General features: G+C 55.0%; 5 protein-coding genes across 5 annotated transcripts; 2 read left to right on the plus strand and 3 right to left on the minus strand.

The window, feature by feature from the left end:
- Positions 1–86: 86 nt before the first annotated feature.
- PG994_004022 (Urb2/Npa2 family protein) lies at positions 87–4,482 on the minus strand (the record flags this gene model as incomplete). Its single annotated transcript, XM_066855431.1, is given in 7 exon segments — positions 87–548; positions 575–939; positions 998–1,187; positions 1,199–1,676; positions 1,733–1,833; positions 1,889–4,375; positions 4,459–4,482. The coding sequence occupies 7 exon segments, from the start codon at positions 4,480–4,482 to the stop codon at positions 87–89; spliced, it is 4,107 nt and encodes a 1,368-aa protein (XP_066719709.1).
- A 528-nt stretch (positions 4,483–5,010) lies between these two features.
- PG994_004023 (uncharacterized protein) lies at positions 5,011–5,378 on the plus strand (the record flags this gene model as incomplete). The annotated part of the gene is made up of 2 exons (XM_066855432.1): positions 5,011–5,088; positions 5,181–5,378. The coding sequence occupies 2 exons, from the start codon at positions 5,011–5,013 to the stop codon at positions 5,376–5,378; spliced, it is 276 nt and encodes a 91-aa protein (XP_066719710.1).
- A 781-nt stretch (positions 5,379–6,159) lies between these two features.
- PG994_004024 (uncharacterized protein) lies at positions 6,160–6,477 on the minus strand (the record flags this gene model as incomplete). Its single annotated transcript, XM_066855433.1, has 1 exon — positions 6,160–6,477. The coding sequence occupies one exon, from the start codon at positions 6,475–6,477 to the stop codon at positions 6,160–6,162; it is 318 nt and encodes a 105-aa protein (XP_066719711.1).
- A 1,036-nt stretch (positions 6,478–7,513) lies between these two features.
- Positions 7,514–9,517, minus strand: PG994_004025 (uncharacterized protein; the record flags this gene model as incomplete). The annotated part of the gene is made up of 3 exons (XM_066855434.1): positions 7,514–8,860; positions 8,902–9,235; positions 9,348–9,517. The coding sequence occupies 3 exons, from the start codon at positions 9,515–9,517 to the stop codon at positions 7,514–7,516; spliced, it is 1,851 nt and encodes a 616-aa protein (XP_066719712.1).
- Positions 9,518–12,387: 2,870 nt separating this feature from the next.
- Positions 12,388–15,996, plus strand: PG994_004026 (uncharacterized protein; the record flags this gene model as incomplete). Its single annotated transcript, XM_066855435.1, has 9 exons — positions 12,388–12,417; positions 12,476–12,596; positions 12,839–13,537; positions 13,583–14,023; positions 14,078–14,151; positions 14,214–15,378; positions 15,447–15,635; positions 15,706–15,860; positions 15,934–15,996. 9 exons carry the CDS (start codon positions 12,388–12,390, stop codon positions 15,994–15,996), a joined length of 2,937 nt encoding a protein of 978 aa, XP_066719713.1.
- Positions 15,997–16,892: the final 896 nt, after the last annotated feature.

The following is a 16,892-nucleotide window of genomic DNA, read 5'->3' on the forward strand; positions in this document are numbered from 1 at the left end:
TACAGTGAAGTATATACATACATCTTTGTCCTAATATACGTCTTGTCAAAGTTGCCTGCCTGCCTGCCTGCCTGCCTGCCTAAACCCTAAACACTCTGATTCCGCCGCACCGACCTGCTAAACTCCGCAAACATGCGCCGGAAGATGACGCGCCCGCTCACGTCTATGGACTCGTTGAGGATGCGGCGCCCGCCGTCGGGCGTGACGCTCAACACGGAGAACATGCCCGGCTCGAGCGCCGCGCGGATGTCGCGGCCCACGTCGCCGCGCTCGAGCTGCAGCTTGATGTAGAGCAAGACAACTCTAAAAACGTGCTGGCCCACCTCGCGCTTGGCCGTGTCCTTGGCCGAGTCGAGCGCGCTCTTGTGCTTCTTCTTGGTCGAGACCGACGCCAGGGCCGCGTTGCTGGGCTCGCAGAGGAGGGTTAGGAGTTTGGTGAATTTGGCGGCGTGGTGCGCGCGCAGGGGCTCGTCGAGCCAAGGCGGGAGAGGAAGGAAGAGGAAGTACTGATGGTTTGTCTGGATGATGACAACGACGAGGAAGAAGACCTCAGGGCCGGGTCGGCGAGGAGCACGCGGAGGAGCGCTTGCAGGACCGTGACGAGGAGGTGGTGGTGGCCCCGTAACCGGGTCCGGTGGCGCCGGATGATGGCGGCGACCAGGTCGTAGAGATGCGCAAAGACTTCGCCGGTGACGTGGGGGGCCTTCTCCAGCCGCGGGCCCTCGGGAGAGCAGATCTTGGCGATGCTGGATAAGGTGAAGTCGATGTTGGACTGGCTCATCGCCGCGGCGTGCTTCTCGAGCAGGTCGACCATGGTGCTTGCGATATTCCCGAACTGCTTCGGCGACGTCGTCTTGGTCAGGAGAAGCGCCAGGGAGTTGTGGGCTGTCGCGAGGTCGAAAGAGCCGGAATCGGAAGGTAATGTTGACTTGGCCGAGGCTAGATGGATGTTAGGACGATAACTTCAAGGGGAAGAACTCCGAAGGAAACTGCTTACCGGGTATCGTGTTTACGATTCTATGCACGATGAGGCACACCGCGCTAGAATCCTTCCACAGATCGTGGTCGCCGGTAAGACGCTGGAGCAACTCCAGTTTCTTCGCAGTATCGAAGCCGTTCGTGGCAGCGTCGACAAAAGCAGCGATCGTTTCTTCGTCGTCGCCGAGTTCTGCTGCATCAGCGGAGCTCTGCTCCTTACGAATTCCTCGATATCCCCAGCAGTGTTGTGGTTCCAAGTGAGGAAAGTCCTCAGCTTCCAGCCAGTGCTGTTGCCGGCTGCGCATAGCTTTTGGCTCGCTTCGCCGAGTCTCTTGAGGGTCTTAGAGGATAGTTCAATGGGCTCGGTAGCAATCTCCTCCTTGACCATTTCCGAAGCATCGAGAGTCAAGTCGAGCTCGGCGAGCTTGCCTTGGTCACCCTTGTCGTCCTTCGTCTTCTTCCAGTCCGAAGCGAAACGGGTAAGGCTCTGCTCAATGATGGCACGTTGCTTCTGTACCAAGACATCGGCATTGGTCGATTTGCCTTGGTTTCTACGCTTGAGAGCAAGCAAAGCACTTTGCAGCAATACTAAATGCACTCTTTTGTCCTCAGCCTCGGAGACATCAAGATCCCGAGCGTAGGTAGAAATGTCTGCGATGTAAGTGGCGGCTACCGGGCCAGCATTATCAACCATGTGACTATATTTGGTCAGTGATACACCACATACACGTTTGGGGGTGTTTAGCTGACTTACCCAACCGTGAGCTCGGTCAGTTTGCCGAGACCACTAAGAACATCCGCAGACTGTGAGGATAACCTCAGGCCAAAATCGACAATGTCACTGAATTTCATTTCCTGCACGCCAGTCAGAAACACGTCACTGGAGTGAGTATCAGCAACCACAACTTACATTGTAGAATGTTGGCTGTATTGAGACACGGACGAGGACGCTCATCACGAATCCGGCATACTCGTTGGACGAGGAGAAGTGATCTGCAATTTGAAGCTTCCACTGCAGCCACGACGACATGACTCGTTTCCGACGCTCTCTGGATAAATATTCAATGGGAAACATGAGTAACAGAGAAAGGTCAGTGGTGAATTCATCCTTGGGCCACGGGCAAACATCGCTGACTTCATTCAAGTCGCGCAGAATCTCGTCAAGGAAGGGCTGGAGGGCGAAGTTGTCGGAGCCCCTCACGAAGTCCCGGAGGATAGAAGTTATGCGGGAAGACTCCGGCACGCCAGCTCGCAGAAACCTTCTAAGCGCCTTCAGCACTTGGAGGATATCTGTGTGGAGGCCACTGGCCTTGTATTCAGAGAATTGTGAAAGTCCCGCGTACTCCGTTACTATAACCTCGACGTAATCAAGGAAATACGGAAGTTCGGTCAAATCAAGGTGGTCGTCTACCTCGGCATTGAGCCTTGTCAGTGGTTGGCATCCGATCTTCATTGCTTCAGCTTCGTGGGGCATGGCTAAGCAGAATTGGCCGATGCACTTGAATGCCTCGAAGGTGTCCGCTCCTGCAAGGGGGCCCTTCTTGAGGACCTTTTTTATCTCGGAGTTGATGCCTGTCCAGATCTGCTGGACATCGTCGGATGATAGCCAGGTAATCGTCCTACCAACTATCCGAAACTTGAGGCCACGGATTTCTGCAGAGAACTTTCGATCAACAGGCTCCTTCGACACCATGTCGACAAGTTTCGACCCAACGGCCTTGGTGTAATCGTCTTGGCTTATCGATTCGGCCAGAGCAGCAGATATGATAAGCAACGCCCCTGGACCAGCATCCTGGTAGGATAACCAGTCGATCAAGTTTAGTACCTGCGTAGTTGACAGCGAACTCTGCATGAGCTGGGCAAACTCGTCCCGGAGTCTAGAATCTGCCCAGACGGACTTGTCTAAAGCATCTTTTGATTCATTCTCCAGCTGCGTCAACTGCGCATGCCATGTGTGGACGAAACCAGACAAATCTCGCAGCCGAGAGAATGCTCGCATCAACGGGGCAAGAGTCTCGGTCACGACGACATCGCTTCCAGGCCCATCCGAACGCGAGACGGTTTTGACCCGAGCCAGTAGAGTCGCCAGCAGCTCGCAGTCCATGACAAACAAGTCAGGCTCGCACTGGACCGTCTTGGCCACCAGGGGCCAATCGGTACCGACTTTCAGGGCGTACTCTGTACATATTCGGCGTGTAGTAGCACTCTCGACGGAAGACTTTGTCCATATGGCGGTGTTGAGCATGAGCGAGATGATGGTTTTATCGGCGGCCTCAGCTTCTTCGAGAGCCTGCAGTAAGAAGGCGAAGACAGCTTGTGTCCACAGCGCGAAATCCTTCTTGGCCAAGGGATCGTCGGAGTGCCGTGTTTGAACTGCAAGTTGCCATAACACCTGGGCACAGGTCGCGATATCCCGGCTCGGCGCACTAGCTAACGCAACAGTCGGGACAACAAGATTACCGTTGTCTGAGTTGGAGAAGGCAGCCCGGGCAGGATCGACGAGGTTTTTCATGGCGAGCTGCGAGGCTTCCCAGAGCCACCTGTGGGCCACGGGGTCGATGGGTTGTCTCTGCTCGTCCAGTGCCAGGCCCTCCAGCTTGTTCATGAGAATACAGCAGATCGGGAACAGATACTTGGCAAACTCGTCGGCGTCCTCCTTGCGGGCAGCACGCAGGTCCCACACATTTGCCGAAACCTGGATCCAGCTCAGGTATTCCGAGGGAATACTGCCGCCCAAAACATCTGGAACCCGTCGGCAGATGGCAAGCAGGGGAGCGACGAGTTGTCGCGATTCGCTTGCTGGCACTCGGAATAGCGACTTGACATGTTCAGCGCCGATGGTGACCTCTTCGGCGAGTTGACTGGGCGCAGCGTCGAGAAGGGAAAGCAGTTTGACCAGGGCACCAAAGAGTTCAGCGGCAGACTTGACACACAGCTCGGGGGACCGCAGTTTCTCAAGATCGAAAGTGATCGTGGCAGCATCACTCTCCCTCTTTCTCTTCTTGGATTTCTTTGCCTTGTTCCCGTCAACCACCACGGCGGCATCCGAATCGGGTTGTTGCTTATGCGGCGTGGCAATGTCCTTGGCAGCCTGCTGGAGAACGGAGAGGAAGCGCCTCTCGATGAATATGCGCGACAGGGAGAATAGCGGGATTCGGTCGAACAGGCAGGCGAGGATGGTCCAAGAGAAAGCATATCGGCGGACTTGTTCGGCGGCGTCAGTGGAGCCGTCCATCTGCTTCAGAAGCCATCTCAGGCCAATCTCCTCGGCAGCGTGGAAGGAACCGGCTTTGGCAGCGGATAGGAGTTGCCTTAGGTTGTCGATCTTTTCGTTCAGGGGTTGGGTGGTGTCCTGGTCGAGCGACCTGGCGCATCTGATGAGGGCCAGACACCTCTCCTACAAGTTGAGTTTGCTCGGTCAGTTTGGGGTATGCTCCAACAAAAAAATTGCACATGCACGTGAGTTTCGGGGAGAATTACATTTTGATCTTCTCCCTTAGCCATGGTGATTGCTTGACTGCCTATAACAGGCATGCGACTTCTTGAATCATCAACCGGGGCCTTGAACTCTCGTCACTTTTTCAGTCTGCTATCACCCCAAAAGCTCCCCGCGATAAGGGACGTGGACCTGGATTGAATCGCAACTTTTTTGGATTCTGCCAATTCCAATCGTCGGCGGGAACGCTAAACTTGATCGATGCAGCTAGCGCTTCACCGCCCTCGGCCCAAGACGTCAATTGCAGGCGGGCAGGCCACAGCACAATTCCAGCAGCCGCTCGCTTAAAGTGATAAGGCCCAATTGAAGGTCCCGGGTGGCCGAGCTTTGAAGTGGGAAGCGAGAGCTTCAATTTGAATCGCATGACAACGACGTCAACACAAGAAACCTCTTTTTCCTTGCCCACTTGTCACAACATCCCACGTCGACACAAGCACGGTCACGACCAGGTCAGTCAGCTTCTACGAACCAATCCTCCGACACAATCAATTAATATTAATATCCTCTTCTTCTACAGTACATCCAATCAATCCATCATGTCTGACACCACCTCGGTTCCCCGGCCTTCGAGCGCCGTCTCGCGCCCCGTCAGCGAGGCACTTTTGAACGAGAAGGTAATTGCACCCTCTACAGCACCGCGGATCACCCCTACGATACCTCCATCAATCAACCAGTACTAATCAGACGTTTTGTGTGTGTTCGATAGTGGGACCGCTGCCTCTCCAACATGCTTATCAAGTCCACCCTCGGCCTCGGTTTTGGCGTTGTCTTCTCCGTCCTCCTGTTCAAGCGCCGCGCGTGGCCCGCTTTTGTCGGTGTCGGTTTCGGTGCCGGCCGCGCCTACGAGGAGTGCAACTGGAGTTTGAAGCAGGCCTCGCGTGACCTCAAGCGAACACCCGCATAGACGAGCTGCGTACAAAACTAGAAGAAGAAACAAGAGGGGGAGGCATCTAGAAACAGTAGCAAAAGCTGGATGGGAACGCAGGAGCTCATGGGCTAGCATCACTACTACGAATTGCTGCCCAACGTTCAAAACCCCCGGAGCATGAACGAGCCGATGATAGAAGATGATGGATGGACGAACTTGGAACCATCGCCATCAACCACCTGTCAATTTGTACATACCTGCACCACTAGACAGAACGAGACGAGGGAGAGCGTGGAGTGGAAATGGGGCAACTCGGGTCCCAAGATGGCCTGGGGCTGTATTTCTAGCATAATAGACGGTTTTCTTTGTTGTTGCAAACTCGAACAGCTCAATAACTACATTGCTGGGTAGTCCTAGCGACACCCGTAAGGAGTAAATTGCTGCTATGCTGACGATACGCTTTGTGGTTCCTCAGGGAAACGTCCTGTACTCCTCCAAATACAAACCTGCCAGAACCATCGCAATAACCAATAATGACAATAGGTGCAGTCAATCCACCCTTTCCTTTCCACGACGCTTGTACGCACAAGTACAAACAAACAGAAACACACAGACAGAGTCTCGCTCGCTCTCCAAGAGCCAAATCAATCTTTTGATCAATGAGAACAGCTTCAAAACAGAAAAACACAGGCACCGCCACATGAAAACCCCTTATCCCAACATTGGCCGTGGCGGTACATTCGCCTTCAAGTCCTCAGGCTGCTCTAGGTGCTGCTCTAGATGGACGGCCGAACTTCTTCGCCGCTCATTGCTAGCATTAACCTGGATTTCCCAGGCCCGGCTGGCCTCGGAGCGGCGCCTCATGACGTAATTCTGCGGTACCGCCCACGGCAGCCTCCTCGTCGTGCTCTGGGAGGTTGCCGTTGGTGGCATGGTCTCGGCCGCTGCTGGTGCCGCCGTTACGGAGGCCTGGCCAGGATGGGATCCAGGATTCGGCGGTCTTGGTGTCGACCCGCGGCGGTGACCTGATGAACACACTCTCCTCCTCCTGGGTGATGCTCGCGCGGCGGGGTTTTGTGAACCAGCGCTGGACCCCGGAGGTGGCGGCGGCGCTTGCCTTCTTAATCGCCTCCATTGGCTGCAGCAGAACAAGCAGCCGTACAGAAATAAGATGGTTCCAGCAACCATGAATACGACTCCCAGTAGGTGGATGGCCATCTCGCTCGGCCGATGAGGGTCGAGGGTCTGGTAGCGGGTTCTGGGTAGGTTCCGGGACCACACGGCGGGCATTGTGATGGTCGTGGTAAGGGTAGAGATCGTTGTTGGTTGTGGGTATGCTTGGTTGTACTCTTCTTGGTTCAGAAGGGCAGTGTTCCTCATTGTCGTGGCAGTTGTCTGGGGGTTCTGCTCGTCAGCAACGTCGTTGCCGGATAATTCTTCTACTGGTTCTGTCGGATGCTGTTGGTAGTGATTGTGGTGAGGATGCTTGCAACAATGGGGATGATGATGAAGATGATGTGCTCTTGGTTTGGGGTATAAGAGATTCAGAAGCCGCCTGCGTTCCTGGTGCACTTTATGATGTTCCTGAAGAGGGCGGTACGTCGGACGGTTGTGAGAGTACAGACGGACCAGACGCCGGCTGTGGAGGGTAGTCGCGGGTGGGCGGATGGCGTGATGTCCCAGGTCCGGGACGTCAGGCGCAGGGAGGCCAAATCTTCTTGCCGTGCGCCTTTTCGTTTCTGGGTTCGTGCTCATGGCGACTGGGGGGGAGCAGGTAGAGATGTTGAGCGCTGTTTCTGTATGTGCAAGTAGGGGGTACTTAGGTAGGTACGGGCGCTGGAATCTTGACTTGAAAGAAGGGTGTTTTATATATACAGGAAAGAGCGATGTAAATGCTCAGCGGCAGCGTTAACTCAAAACAAGTGTGTATGATGATGTCCAAGACAGTTCCTGACGTCAACTATCCAGTTTGCTGTTGGCTATATGCAAAATAGAGACCAATGATGGGAAATAGGAGGGAGTTATCAAGTAGATATGCCTACTACGGAACATGATAATATTTCATTGTGGTTCCCAAAAGGGAGCTCCTCAAAATATCTTTTGACTTGATTCAGCTCGGTGACCATCGCAAGTCAAGATCAGTCTGACTTGGCCTTCGTCATGCCATTGCCCTACACCTCCTTTTTCGTCTTTTTGACGTGACGGTCCATGGGCCCCTCCTTTTTGACCTGGACTTTCCTCTTGTGTGACGCATGCTCAGCATCATCCGCGTGGTCTACATTTGCGTCGCTGAAGGTGTGATCCTCCTCCTGCATCTCCCCCTGGCCGGCTGCCTCGAACAGCTCCCTCCATGTGCCGTTCTTAACTCTTTCGTCATCTCCGTAGATGCCGACTTGGTACGCCGTCTTCATGGCGTCCAGGCACACCTTCCGCCGCTCGTTGAAGTCAAACATGGGCTCGGGGTAAGTCCCCTCCTCGCGCTTGCCGTTGCCGCCCAACCCGCCGTCGCCCTCGATGCGGACGCCAGCCTTGTCGAGCGCCGACAGGGGCGCCTTCCAGGGCTCGTAGATGTACTTGGCGTCGAGATCTTTCAGCTCGGGTACCCAGCGCCGCACGAAGCGCCCCTCCTTGTCCCACTTCTGCCCAAAGGCGATCGGACTGTAGCACCGAAAATACTGCGAGAAGAAGGCGGTGCAGCTGAGCCACTGCCAGTTGCCCGCGTTGCAGGCCGGCTCGTGGTCGAGCAGCCACTCCTCGAACACGTCGGCGCCGCGCTCCCAGTGGACGTAGCAGCCGCCGCGCGTCAGGAAGCAGGCGACGGCGTGGCGGCCCAGGTGGTGGATCCAGCCGTCGTGCTTCAGTTGGCGCATCAGGGCGTCGATCCAGGGGAAGCCCGTGAGCCCTGCCTTCCAGCGCTGGAACCAGCGCTCCGCTTGCAGCGAGTCGACGTGGTACTCGCCGCTGATGGCGTTGGTGCCGGTCTCGGTCCCCGCTTCCACTTTGGAGGGAAGGTGCCATGGGATGAAGCGGCAGTGCGGGTTGTTGTGCGTCTGCGTGAAGGGCGCGCCGATGGCGGCTTGGGCGGCGAAGTACATGTCGCGAAATAGCAGCTGGCCTGTCAGACTCTCGGGCGGCGTTGAGGCACCCTTGAACCGGGAGACCAGATCCTGGACGCGCCAGTAGAAGAGGCGGGGCGACAGGGAGCCGAAGTGGTGGTGCGGGGAGAGGAGCGTGGTCGACTGCGGCTCGAACGCGGCCGGGCTCGTCTTGGGCTTCTGGAACTTGGCCGCGTACTCCTCGTCAGCGAGGATGTGGTCCAGCATCCGGAGAGCCCGCGTCTCGCCGCCGCGGTGAGGTGTCGTCGCGGGCGGGAAGCCCAGCTCCTCGAGGACCTCGGGGCGGAAGTCGCCGTGGGGGCCGGCGATGCCGGTCTTGTAGGGCTGGAACTCGCTCTCCCGCACCGGCGCGTTCAGGTCCGGGTCCGCATCGGGCCGTTCCTGCTCGAAGTCGAGGGGGGTCTCCCCAGGATCCGGCAGCGACGTGGGGGCCGGGATCGGACGGGGATGGGTCCGACTTTGTTACCCGCGGCCTGCAGCTGCGCGATGGACATGGTCGGCTTGCCGCCGTGCTGGGCCACGACGGCGTCGCTGTCCCACAGCGTGCGGCCGTAGCGGGTCAGGGTCTCGACGCCGGCCGTCCGGGCCAGGTCGGAGACGGCCCGGTCCCGCGCCCGGGCGTACGCGTCCGTGTCGCGCTCGAAGACTAGGTGGGTGATGCGCCAGGCTTTGAAGAGCTTGGGCAGCAGCGTCTGCGGGGCCTCGCGCAGAACGAAGAGCTGGGATCGGGGGTTGAGCTTGGTGATGGACTCGGAGAGGTCATTTTGACAGTCTAGACTAATAAGGGGGTTAGTTAGGGGGAGTGAGTGGCCACCAAGTTACTCGAATGGAACTTTTTTCTTCTTCTTTTCTTCTTCTTCTTCTTTGGGGAGGGAGAGCTTGGGTTTACAGGAATTGCCATCGGTTGCCGCTCCCCTTGGAGTGATAGACGTAGTGAGGGTCGAAGGTGAAGATGGGGGTATAAGACGGCCGGCTTAGATCCAGGGCTGCCTGAAGCGCCGGGGAGTCATGGAGGCGTAGGTCGGTACGAAACCAGTACAATACACGTGCTTCCTTCATGATTCAAGGATCACTTAATGCATGTACTTGTGTATTTGAAGGTTAGAGAATATCTATTTAGGCATGTATGGCTCTGGTCTGTCGCTGGATACGAGGTGGTTGTTACGATATGCCGAACTAATAGCATATACTTTCTCGGCCGAGTCCATGATGTCAGTAGTTCAGCCACACCAGCTTGATTCTACCACATATACGATAGCGCCATGCACCTTTGGTAATTGAATAGCATCGTCCGCTGGCAAACGAATGCCAGCAGTGCTCAACTAGGTACTCTGTCTTACACAAGGGGAATTCTGAACACCGTCGTCCGGAAGCTGTTGTCTATTGTGAAGGTCATCATTCAGGTTGAATTGCACCTGAATCCTTTGTGGTACAATTACTCTGACTCGACTTTACATAATGTAGTTGGTGACTTCCAACATGGCTGCAGCAATGGCTTGCCAAAGCTCGATATTACCACCCTGAAACGATAACTCTGTAGAAGCCCATAAAAGCCTGTTGTTTTTTTCAGTTTGCTCATCTCCTGCTCAACCCAGCCAACTCCTCCAATGAGAGTACCAGCAGGTAGGCAGGGAGGCTCTAACCTAGATCTGCGCTTGCGCAGGAACGGCATGCGGGCAGCGGCACTCACCTCCCGGGGATCCCTGGCTCAATGTGACGGAGGTGACACAGAAAAGTGTAATCTCCCGCTTGCCGCGCAGTCGCCCACGGATCCTGAGTCAGGTAAAATATCTCACCCATTGGAATGCTGGCAGATGATCACAACAACGACCCCGCCCGCGGGGGCATATGGCGATTGCAAGTTACGATGAACCCAAGTAAGTTCCTTGCTTAGGTAACCAAGGGAAAGTCGTTCTTAGGCATAACGCATAATAGCCACAACGATGCGACGATGCTGAGCAGGTTGCAGACGAACCCCGTACTACTGGCAAAAATGCTGGAGATGGGGAGAGAGATCTTATGTAGATTGGGTGGCAACCCTTTGAGGGCCTCCACTCCTCGTCCACGCCGTGGCCGGGATCGAGAATTGGTTTATCCGACACAGAAGCTCGTGGCCTTTCCTCATGCGCATATACGGAAGTTCCCATACACTGTCTACATCGAGTTAGCTGAGGGTTAGTGACAACGAGAGATTTGATGAACAACGCGTCGCGAGTTGGCAAGATCAACAGGGGGAGGGGGTAAATATAATTATAACTATAATTATATTCTCTCTAAGCAAGCCAAGGTCCAAATCGGGCGCATACAGAGTGGGTTGGGAAGGATGCATGTCATGCGCCGGCCTGTGGTGATCATGACTGGATATCCAGTAGGGTCCCATGCGAAGGGAGAAAGAGAGGAGATGACCCTTTTTCGAGAATAACCTATCAAGCCAGAAGTGGCCTAGAAGCGAGACAGACACACGACACGACACGACACAAAACATACATGCATATGCATATTTATAGTTCAGGGGAGGGGAAAGTCTCTTATTTCTTTCTCTTTCCTCACCTGGGCGGGCAAGTTACTTACTACGGAACGCTCGAAATACTTGCCAGGTTGATTGACGAGGAAAGCCTAGTTTGTTTCCTCCAGGATGCTGAAGAAATGAGGATCGGAAAAATAGATGTTTCCTCGGCCAATTAAAGCCGCAGATCTTCCAATGTTCGCAATTGATCATTTTCATGACCATTTTGTATTTATTTTTTGTTGCAAGGAGTCCAGGAAATTGATTCCGGTCCCTGTCCTGCACGGGCCTTAGTTTCCGGCCGCCCTAGGATCTGTGCCGGGGGGCCAATTAGGGGGCCAGTAACTGATGGACCCCACCATAGCGCAATCCAGAACGCAATCCACCCAGCAAGTCAGCAAGTGCAAGTTGCGTTGCAGCCAACTAACTTTCAGTGTGTCTCTTTGTTTCAGAAACAGCAGCAGCGTGCAAGGCGAGCTGCAAACCTTGCGAAGCAGGTCGGAATGAAACCCCACCCATGCGATCATCAATGAAGCCGAGCTGCAGGTCAACCGGTCAAACACACGTATGTATGTAGATGTAGCTTGTTGCAGCCAGTCTGTGGCCACTCAACCCAAGCTACGTATCTGGAGGGTGCAGCATGTCGGGACAGCACGTCAGTAATCACAACGGTTTGGTGGAAGAGAAGACAGACAGCAACCTGGAGAAACAAAGCATCATGCTGACGTCTGGCCCTTTCCGCGATCCCTGGCTTTCAATCTTAGAGTACATAGACTGTGGGCAGTGGGGATGGCAGGATGGCAGAGGGAGTAGGGGACTGGCTGGCTTCTGCGTTTCTGTTCTGGGCATGGCCGCATGGGTCAGGACGGGGCCTGGGGCTGGGGTTAATCTAAAGCGACCTGCAATGACCACTGCAGCCAGGACCAGACCAGACCAGACCACCTCTGCCTGCATTGCGCATGTCGAAGAAATTGTGCAACGTACAACCTCACATCACCTCCAATGCACTCACTCTCACCTCCATGATGGCACCCTGTAGAATAATTGTACACTGTCCCTAAGCCTAGCCATCCTGTACCATTATTGCCTGTTTTTTGTTATATTTTCTTCTTCTTCTTTTCTTTGATACCTCTCTCGCGACAGACAGACAGACAGACAGCACTAGGCGATTAAGAGCAACCAGCACTTGCTTCGTCTGGCCTCGTCTCTTGCCTGAGCACCTAGCTCGATCCCAAGTCCAGGAATTTGGACTAGCACACCGGCCGATTTCAATACCTAAACCCGAACCCAAGCAAAGCCACCTCCAAATCCCCCTTGCGACTAACCGGTACTGCAACACCAAAAAAAAAAAAGTTACGACCCAATTCCCGACGAAACAACTGCATGTCATTCATTTCACCCTCACTACTGTTCTTCTCTCTGCATGTTGGATTCGCTCTACCTCAAACAATCGGTTCGCCGCTCCTCGTCACCGGCTCCCAGTGACCGTCACCGCTGTCCATCACTATCAGCCCGACTTGCGCGATCCGCCCTCGTCCAACCTCTGGCTCTGGGTCGTCCCTCATTTCCGCCTCAACCTGTTCATCCCCTTCGGCAACATCCCGACCGCTCAGCATGACGAGGCCAACTATTGTCCGTGCCGGTGAGTACTTCTGACTCGTCCATCCAACTTCGACACTGCCTCTTTTATCTGGCTCGGGGATCCCAGCCTTGTCTTTTCCACATTCTCTCTCTGTCTCTCGCGCGTCCCTTGCCAAGGTCACACAGCCACAGCCTGGGAGGGGAGGGACCAAGAGACCTGAGCCCAACCTTGTCATTTATTTCCCGATAACATTGTCACCCAACTGACCAACTTGCCGCTTCGCAAAAAACAGACTCGATCGATCTGCAAGATCCCGACACCCCCTCTGCTAAAGACCACAAGAATGCGACGGCCAACGGCCAACAGCAAGTAGCTCCTCACCAAGCAGAGACGCTGCGCGAGGTCGCCGCCGAGACCAAGGAGGAGAGGAGGATTTCGTGGGCCAATGGAGACATTGACCTCCAACAATACGCCGACGAAATGGAAGCAGCCGAGATGGACGCAGACGATGACGTCAAGGCCCAGCAGCGGGATGCCTTGGCCATTGCCCAGAATGGAGGAAGCGGTGCTTCCGACGACGGCGACATGGACACCGACGGAGATGGCGATCTCGACGACGACATGATGGACAAGATCTCGAGCTCTCCCTCGATCGAAGATGGTGGGTGCCCCCCAGAGCTGCCGCCTTGCTGGCCGGCACGCGTCGATTCTTTGCGAAGTCGCTTTGCGCATTCCCCTCACGTGCTTCCGGGCTCCCCCGTACTCAGCGAGGCCAGGTCGTCCTCACCATACCTTGAGCATCCTGAATACTTGCCGCTGGACAAGCAAACCCCCCAAGAGAGGCAGTCAAGCAAGGCTTCTGCCCACGATACCGTCGATTCACATCCTCATCATCATCACGTAGGCGAGTATGCCGGACCGGAAAGGAAACACTCCCAAGACAATATGGACGATTATGAAAAATATGACTACAACGACCACCCTATGGAAAGTCGAGCTCAACGTTGCGAACCGGTGTAGGCCACTGCTCCAACAGAAAAGCAAGACGATGACATGGCCTGGGAAGATGTGAAAGAACACCCCGTGAGATCAACTACAAACGAGCCACCGACCTGCGATATTGTCTCGCCGATTCTTGATGGCGGAGTTGCCGAGGCATGCGCTATTTTGGGGGTGCAAGAGGATGACAGTATCATCTCTCCATACGACTTTCTGGTTCCATACCACAGCTCCGAGGATGATGATGATGACGATGACTTTTCCTTGCCTGATGATTCCAGATTTGTCGATTCGGGTTGGGGTGGCGAGTGCTTACAAGATACAGAGGACATCGACTTCGAATTCGTTTACGCCCTTCACACCTTCGTCGCCACCGTGGAAGGACAGGCCAACGCCACCAAAGGTGACACTATGGTCTTGCTCGACGACAGTAACAGCTACTGGTGGCTTGTCAGGGTTGTCAAGGATAGCAGCATAGGTAAGATGCCACGCAGCGCCGGCGTGGGACGGATCCTGTACTAAACGAAACCAGGATACCTACCCGCAGAACATATCGAGACACCGACGGAGAGACTGGCACGTTTGAACAAGCACAGGAACATAGATGTACGTACTCGCAGCGCTGATGCACAAAATCATGGCTTGTCAATTGCTGACCAATCTTCTAGCTTGCGGCTACGATGCTGGGTGACCAAGTGGACAAGCAAGGGGGCAAGAACTCCCTCAAATCGGCCATGCGGAAACGGAAAGGCAAAAACGTGACTTTCACGGCGCCCACATATGTCGACTACTCGGATTTCGATTATTCAACAGAGGAAGAGGATGCCGATGGGGATGTGCCTGGGCAACAGGCCAAGCAGCAGGATCAACAAGCGACCTCAGCCGCCACGGGTGGGCTGGAGGATGACGAGAGCGCTCGAGTAGCACCACTCAAGCCGCGATCTCAGCAGACCAATGCCGAAGACGCAGACGAAAATGGAGCGGACGAAGATGAAGACCGTGCCAGCGACGAAATATTTGATAATGGCAAGTCGGTGACTCGAACCACCAAGAATGGCACGGTCAGGAACACGGATTCTTTCTTCAAGGACGAGACGGTGGAAACTAAGAAGATCTCACTGACTCCGAACTTGCTGCGGGATGATGGTGAGGCACGAGAATCTACGGATTCGACTTCGAAGGAACTGCTGAGGAGACCCAGTTTCGAGAAGGAGCTCGTGGCCGACAAGAAGGAGGACAAGAAGAAGAAGGACAAGAAAGACAAGGAGAAAAAGCCCAGCGCGATTCGCAGTTTCTTCTCGCGGAAAGATAAGAAGAAATCCACAGAAGATGACGACGAATCGTTTGGTAAGCGGTCCATGGACGTTAACAGCGTCGAGACGGTCGAAGACGACGCGCGTGCGGCCGAGGTGGAGTCTCCCGACAAGGGCGGCCGGCAACGAAGCAATAGCAAGCTTCAGAAGCAGCAGGCCCGGGTGGAGCCCTCGCCTACCCGGAAGGCGGGATCCTCGACGATGGAGCTGGCGCAGTTCATCAGCTCCGAAGGCAGACCGCCCAACAATGTGGCGAATGTGCCGCCTACAGGATTGAGGATGGTCGAGGCGGACCCGGCGGAGAGCGAGAAGGCGGCGCTGACTACGAGTTCTGGCAAGCCGCAGAAGCTCGTCAAGCCCAAGGCTCGTATGGGGTTGGATGACTTCGACACGTCCGAGGAAGAGGAAGAGGATGACGACTTTGGCGAGCCAGGACCTACCAAGTCTGCGCCTGCACCGGCACCTTTGTCTACGTCTACTCAAGAGCCGCAACAACAACCGCAACCGCAACAGCAACAGCGTGCTGAGGAAAAGCAAATGCGACCTACTTTACCAGGCTCCTACCCAGACAGCTACCTCAGCACGCAGACGACCGCTTCGCAGCAGACGATACAGAATGCCAACGCGGCACCCCTATGGAACGACTCTCCGAGTCCCCCGTCCATGTGTCGCCTATTGCGTCGAACAATCCGCCTGCGCTCATGGGTGACAACTCTAGCCAGGAAGACCGGTCGTCGCCCATCTCGTCTCCATCGCCCGACGTGGCGGATGTCGACAGTCGCGGCCACCATCCCCAGGACTCGATGACATCCACTTCGGCCACGGCCCCAACGTGGAACGATGATAGCCTCCGGGCCTTCTTCGATCCTGGGGACGGACATCCGGGATCTGCTTGTTGTTGTTTATGACGACAAGACGGATGTTCCGCCGGCTAACCCAGAGCACCCGATTGCTGGAAGCCTCTTCCGCGAACAGAATGCCAAATTGGCAGAAATCACCACAGTAAGTGTTTTCTTTCCCTACAAAAATGCATGGTCTTGGTTTCAGGCAGGCCGTATGCTAACTTGGACAACAGCAACTGGACAACATGCTAGGCGACTGGCTGGCCAGAAAACAGCGACTTAGGGGCTCTGCATGATCTTGGCTGAAATTCCCCTGTTTGCCATGACCGACCTTTTCCTGCTTTGATTCTTCTTTTCTTGCCTGATCTATGAATTACGTCAGCCACGCCATGTCGAAGAGACGGCCGACCTAATGATGGAATCCAAGCAAGACGGAAAGAAGCGATAGGAGGGTTTAAGCCGTTGTTGGTTGGAGCCCCCCGCAGGACGTGCGTGCATGGACCGGTGTTGAGCGACGATGACGTCGGCCACACTTTTTTCTTCAGTTTTTCTTTCTGTTTTCGCGACCAACAAATGGCGTCTGGGGATTTACGGACACACTGGATGGAGTTCGGCAGGAGACCACAGCGGTCATTCCCGGGATACGAAACAATTAACTATACCACACGGATTTAAAGCCCAGATCGGGCTTTCCCATATTTTTCTTTGTTTAGAACGAAATCCATGATTGCAACCTCGACCCACAGCCGAGTTGATAGGTGGTTTGGGGCTGAGAGAGAGAGAGAGAGAGAGAGAAAGAGAGAGCCGAGGATGTCGGGAAAGAAGTGGAAGGGATGGGCTTTGAAAGGAATAGAAGAAACGGAGTCGGGCTATAAGCCATGCGCCATGCAATGCAGCATGATGGATGGACGGGGTGCAGATTCAGAAAGGAGCCCACCAGCTTCTGTGGCCCCTTAGCCGTTTCGTTGGGCATGGGGCGACTACTACGACCATCAAGACAACACCACCACTTGTACATACAAAGCGTTGTTCGGCATATGTAGTAACCTCTACCACCTTCGACCCTGAGAACCTGTTCGGTTGGTTTCTATGTGATCTGCCGGCACCTGGTTGTCGACCGAGATGGAATCTGCCGCTAGACGTGGGTAAAATCTGGACCCGTCGGTGATTATTTGCTTAGTGGCTCGGTCCG

The sequence above is a fragment of the Apiospora phragmitis genome (genome assembly GCF_038363925.1).
Source record: "Apiospora phragmitis strain CBS 135458 chromosome Unknown utg000004l:1.0-3135199.0:1.0-3139288.0, whole genome shotgun sequence".
Taxonomy (NCBI): domain Eukaryota; kingdom Fungi; phylum Ascomycota; class Sordariomycetes; order Amphisphaeriales; family Apiosporaceae; genus Apiospora; species Apiospora phragmitis.